Consider the following 6,000-nt stretch of genomic DNA (forward strand, 5'->3'; position numbering starts at 1 on the left):
AATGAAACAACAGTAAGACTAAGTTTAATAATGTGTAAATGGATTCGTGAGTCTAATGATGTATTTGATGAATGGATCTGCTTATCTGGAAGCACAGATAATTTATGGCAAAAGGTAGAATGGCTGAGTATGTGGGTGCAGGTGCCATGGAAATTGTACTCTCTAATAGCTCCGTTTTTCTTATGAAAAGAAAGATCGTCCATTGCCAGTGTATGGGGAGTAGGTGTTGGAGACTTTTGAGGGGAGGAGGAGGAGTGAAGCCATCAGCAAGAAGGGAAGTGAGGCCAGAGGATTGTGGTGAGGCTGCCAGGTGGCGCTGGAGGGACCTTAAGGATCATGCCATGGAAGGAAAGTGTGACCAGGCAGCACAGTTCTGCTGAAACTTCTTTTTATTTTAAAGAAAAGAAAAATAAACAATAAAAACAATGGTATAAAATTTCAAAACAAGATTGTAGGAGAGTAACAATGGTTAGTATATTGCCTATTGTTATCCTCCAAGTAGTTGCTCAGATTACTAGATATAAGCATGAAAAATTGATTAAGCAATATAGGCATATACCTTTCCTTTCAGTGAGCTAATAGCAATTAGTAGTATAACTATCTTCACTATCTTGTGTGTGTGTATATATATATTTTTTCCTTTTCCCTTCCTTCTTTTCTCCTTTCTCTCATTCGAGTTTTTCTTTCCTTTTGAGCAGTTTCCCTTGCATGGTATCTGTTGTACATTTTCAGTCTTATTTCCTCTCTCAGCTTCTTACACGAGGGAGACAGTGCGATGTTTACACATGTGAGACTGATTTATGAAATCCAATTTTAAACACCTCTGCCAAGAATTACTGTTCCTGGTAGCAAAACTAATTTGTTTAGATGTGATCTCCCTTCATTTCCAAGTAATTTCCCACTAATGCATCACATAGAGATAAATATGCAAACTCATTTTATTTACTGTCTGTCTCCTATGGATAGTGATAAGTGGAAAATTGTGTAAAGAGAAGAGAAATAAGGTTTGCTAATCCACCCAGGAAATTGCAAGTGTCCTCCAGGTCTCTCGTCGCAGCTTTCAGCTCCAGTCCCTGGTCTGTCACAAGAAGCCACTTCGGGCAGGATGCTGTCTTCATCATGAAGGGGGTGAATGAACATAAGGTTGAGGATCTCTCCTGGTGGAAGGGGAAGTGACATCAGTATGTCCCGTGTGATGTCCAGAGCCCAGCCATCCTTGGATTGGTACCGGGTACCTGCCTGCGAGCCCAGAGGGTGCACTGATCCGGATTCCTCTGAGGCAGCTGGCTGGTGCAGAAGGCACCTGTACTAGGAGGAGGGTGGAATCTGTGCTCTCTCCCACTCAGGTTTGAGGAGCTGCCTGGGTGTGTGGGCTCTGTGTCCCCCTGCTCCGTCTGGTGGATCTGGACCATAAAGCGGCACAGTCACTCTGGGTTCCATTCTTGCTTTTCAGGGCTGGGGAGCTGAATACCATCGCCAGGATGTCACGAGCACCCCGTGCTGGATTGAGATTCACCTTCACGGACCCCTGCAGTGGTTGGACAAAGTCCTGACCCAGATGGGCTCTCCACACAACCCCATTTCTTCAGTGTCTTAACATTTGTGTCTTGAGCTTCATTTCCATAGGATAGATGCTGTCACAAGCGGTCGCTTATATCCTTTCAGATTTGCAACTAGTTGAGGTTTCTAAATACCTGTGTAAATACGTATAATGGATACAGTTCATATTTTTTATCACCGTTTGTTTTATGCTACCTAGTTAACCTGGGGCCAGTACAGAGTGATTGGAAAGGCAGGATTTTCAAGCCTCTGCCATAGTAAGCCTCTTCTTTTGTGGGAGGAAATGGATGAAAGGCAAAAGTGTAAATGGTAGGTGAAGTGGAAGGCGCTCAAGTTTGCATGTCATATCCAGCATGTGTGGCCAGGCAGAAATGCAGAAACTGTTCATATTGCAAAGCGCAGGTATTAGTGGCACTAGAGCAAATCGTACTTTCACACACAAAGCAGCCAATCTGTACGGTTTAAATGGTGTCACTTTTAGTGCTAATGGTGAGGGTTGGGTGGGGTGGAATTAAGCTTCTCCAATGAATTATGTGAGATAAACCACAGAAACTTCACTTCTGAATTTGAAATGCATACACTGTGGTTGAACTACTTTGCTATTATCAATGGTACATTTAAAACAAATCTAAACTGTGATTGGAAAACAAACTGTGAAGAGTCACGATGCCTCAATTTACCAATGCAAAAGTGAGTCTTGTAAGGGAAAATAATTACAAAAGTAGAATGAAATGAGCCAACAGCCCAAATGATAAGTTCAGTGCAGAATTTAGTCTAATAATCCCCGAGGAGGCGCCTGCTTTCCACATTGGAAACCCGGTGCTGTTCCTCTTGGTCGTCTTGTTGGGCAGCCCTGCAGACGGCTGAGTCTATGCAGAGTGCGCGAACGCTCGCTGTGAGTCCGTGCGGGGAAGAAGTGGAGGGGTAAAAGGGTTGGCCGAGCACCGCACACTCACTCGCACCTTCTCACACTCCTGCATTCAGGCTCCCGTCAGGGCACCCCCTGTGCCACATTTTCTTGCCTGTTGGCAAATATCAACTTCTTACAGATTATTAAAACAGCAACAAAGCCTTTGGGAAAATCTAGACACATGGTTGGATCAAATGTATGAATTAATTAACTTAGTGTCTGTATTGGTTAAATCATCCACTGGTTCAATCTGGTAGCTTGCTTTAAAGCTAAAGTCTCCAACATGGAAATAACTCCTGAAGTCAAGTAATAATAATTTCATGCTCCCTATAATTTGGGAGAAAAAGTGGTACTGAATAACAGGGCATCGTTAAAAAATGTGTACACTATTAAAAAGTTGTTCTTTTTTTTTTTGTGGATGATAAAGGGAAATCCCAGAAATTTCTAGGTGTTTGCCACCCACTAAACCCTACATTGCTTGAAAAGATAGGTCACAGTCTCTTAAAAATGTGTAATTTGAGATAGAAGTTACGCTTCTAACAAACTATTTCAGTCATCAGTGAGGCTTCTTCATTTATATATTCTGTCTAGCATTAGTGCACATGTAGTTTTTTCTCCTCAAACTATATTCAAGTTAGAAAGGATCATATGAAAAAGATAAATGAGTGAGCTACTACTGTCACCTCTTGTAAGGACTAGTGTTCTGTAATAGAAACTTTCTTATATATAATCGAGAGTACTTCTTACTTTTTACATTGAAACTAGGCAGCCCACTTAGTGTTTAGAAAAACACATAGTTTACTGGTTCATCAGCTATGTATTGTCAAGGTACAATGTTAGGTACTGTGGAATCGAAAGGAAATGAGACGGTCGCAGCATCATGGAGTAGAGTCGAACAGGGAACCCGGTTTTGTAGACATCTCCATGCTTTGCAACTTTGAAAACAATGTATGTGAACTTTCTTTTGCTTGCAAAAATGTCAATGACTTTTAAGCATCTCTGTTTTTAAGTTTTATTTCCCTTCTATTCTGAGAAACCAGGTAATGGATTCCTTAGGTAAATGCTACTTTTCTTCCGTGTTTCAGAATTTGTCCCCCCCGCCCCATATTTGCTTCCTTGTTTTCTAATAATTCCCATCTCTGCTTTTCTTGGAAAAGTCATTAATATGGTGAGTCTCGTATGAGTACCATTGCATGGGAGTTTCAAATACACATAGCTTTTACAACAGAAAACAAAAGCAGCCTGTTGATCCTCTCCATAAGCTGTCAAACTCATCCTCTGGGAATCTCATACCTTTATAGAATCAGTCAGAAGTAGTGGTTTATAAATGACATGTAAAACAACAGTGACAGTTTTAAAAAACACATGGATTTCAATGCAGCTATAAAACCATGAGAAAATCATGCATTGTGCCTGAGTTACTTCTGTGAAAAATAAATTATGAAATGGCGCGTGTCATTATCACCAGTCATGCCCCACCCAAACCCCTTTCTAGGATGCCTGTGAAATTTGGAGACTTTCGAAGTGTCTCCCCGGGTCATTGTAAATACCCATTCTTTTCTCCCAGTATTGGGCACTGAACCTAAGGGTTCACACATGCTAGGTGAGTGGTCTGCCACTGAACTTTCCCTCCACCTCGTACGGACACATCTCAACCAGCTTTTTTTTCTTTTGCTGCTAACAATTCTCAAAGATTGTAATGTAGTATTTGATTCCAGATTTTGAAGTGTAGTCACTTAGCATTCATTCCATGCTGTAGCAAGCCAAAATCTTGAATAGCATCCTTCCACAGCATGACAAGCAAAGCAGACACGGCGGGCCATGAAATGCATCAGCACCGCTCATGTGTCTCAGGTTGCCGTGATGGGAACCATGGGACAGAGAGCAGCTACTGTTTGGCCCCCTCACAAGACCCAGAACATTGTTCATGTTGTTCAAGCCAGTATTTCTTTTTGAGTATTAAAAAAATGAGATGTGAAAATTTTGTTTTAGTTAGATGACGTGTTCATAGCTGCTAGTGCTTTACAACCAAAAAGATGTCACTTTTTAAAACCTACTTTTATGTTTTGTTTTGTTTTATTTTGTTTTTATACTCAGTATACATCAGGAAAAGTTAGCCAGTTACCTAGCCTTTAGAATCCCCTTTTTATTGTTTTCTAAGGTTGTGGCTATCCCATGCCAACAGCAAAACATCAGTAACAAAAATGTTTCATAAATATCACCTGCGCCTGAAGCTCCTGCTTAACTTTGAATGCGTCTCAGATACTTGGTAGGTGTATTCAATAAGCAAGTAAGATATAACATGCATTCCAAATTGTCTTCCCTATTGTGATTTAACGGCTGAACTGTACGAGGTTAGGTGACCCTGCCATATGTTAAAGATAAATTCAAATGAATGTAAAATACACAAAAAGGAGAAACTATTTGAGTGAAGTAATGCTTTTGATGATAATAACCTTGGCTTCATTCATCCTTGAAATGCACACTTCCACTGTATTATGATTGTTTGTAATAAAGAATACTGTACCGAGATGTGTTGGCGCATTTTTCTTACACACTTCATAGGAGGATTCACTGCCTGTGGAGCTGCAGTGCCTCACCATGGTTAATCTGAAACCTTTCTAATTTGAAAATAGGACATTTAAAAAATTCATCTTCTGGAGGAAATTAAGTGGTGATTTTGAATTAAACAGCTTGCAGAAATTTTAGAATATACAAATGCTTCTCAATTGACAACCTCTATAAAACTCTTGTAACTGCAAATTATAGTAAATCAAAAATGAAGTGAATACACCAAGCCCACCAAACATCCTACCTTAGCAACCCAGCGCTCTAGAGTATTGGCTGTTTTCCACGGATACCGTGTGGCTGAGTGGGAGCCGCTGCTCACTGCCATGCCTGACAGTGCAAGGGCACCATGCTGGGGATCATGGACTGGGGAAAAGAACGCAATTAAAAATGGAAAGTGTGGTTTTTACAGAATGCGTACAGTGGAAGAATTGTAAATTTAAAAACTATAAGTCAAATTATTGTAAGACAGGGACCATCTAGATGTACATTGAAGCTTTTTTCTGGGTAGTAGCAAATATGAAGTGACATTGCAATGTATTGGAATGATCGATTTTATTATCATAAATAGCTGTACTTTGCTATATATTGCTCATTAAAAAAGTGCTAAAAGAAGGCAATTGAGAAAAACTAAAATGAAGTCCATGGTAAGTATGAAAATATCTAAAACTGTAAATTCTTAATTCCCTCCATTTAAATTTACTTGTCTTCATATATAGGAGGAAAAGTCTGTAATATTTCTAGAAAATTTGATTTTTTAATTAGGTCAGTCATTTTGTTTTAAAGGAATGGATCCCTTTATGCAAAGGAAGTATTTTGTGAAACTTCAACAGAAATGGTTGAAAGGTAAGCTACTGAGATCAGATGTTGGTGGATCAGAAGACTTCTGGTTTAAATTTCAGGAGGGCTGGAGATGTACCTCAGTGGCTGAGCACTTGCCTCACATGTGCAAAGCTTGAGTT

At 40.0% G+C, this 6,000-nt stretch overlaps 1 protein-coding gene across 2 annotated transcripts in view; it reads left to right on the forward strand.

Moving 5' to 3' along the window:
- The window catches only part of Smad9 (SMAD family member 9), a 67,305-nt gene extending 62,303 nt beyond the window's left edge, over positions 1-5,002 (forward strand). For both annotated transcript variants that reach the window (XM_013515879.1, XM_005387676.2), the window contains one exon: positions 1,454-5,002. In XM_013515879.1, coding sequence (XP_013371333.1) covers positions 1,454-1,597 — 144 coding nt within the window. In that variant the 3' untranslated portion in view covers positions 1,598-5,002. The remainder of the gene's footprint in view (positions 1-1,453) is intronic.
- The last annotated feature ends 998 nt before the right edge of the window (positions 5,003-6,000 follow it).

The sequence above is a fragment of the Chinchilla lanigera genome, unplaced genomic scaffold, assembly GCF_000276665.1.
Source record: "Chinchilla lanigera isolate Chin_1 unplaced genomic scaffold, ChiLan1.0 scaffold00030, whole genome shotgun sequence".
Taxonomy (NCBI): Eukaryota; Metazoa; Chordata; class Mammalia; order Rodentia; family Chinchillidae; genus Chinchilla; species Chinchilla lanigera.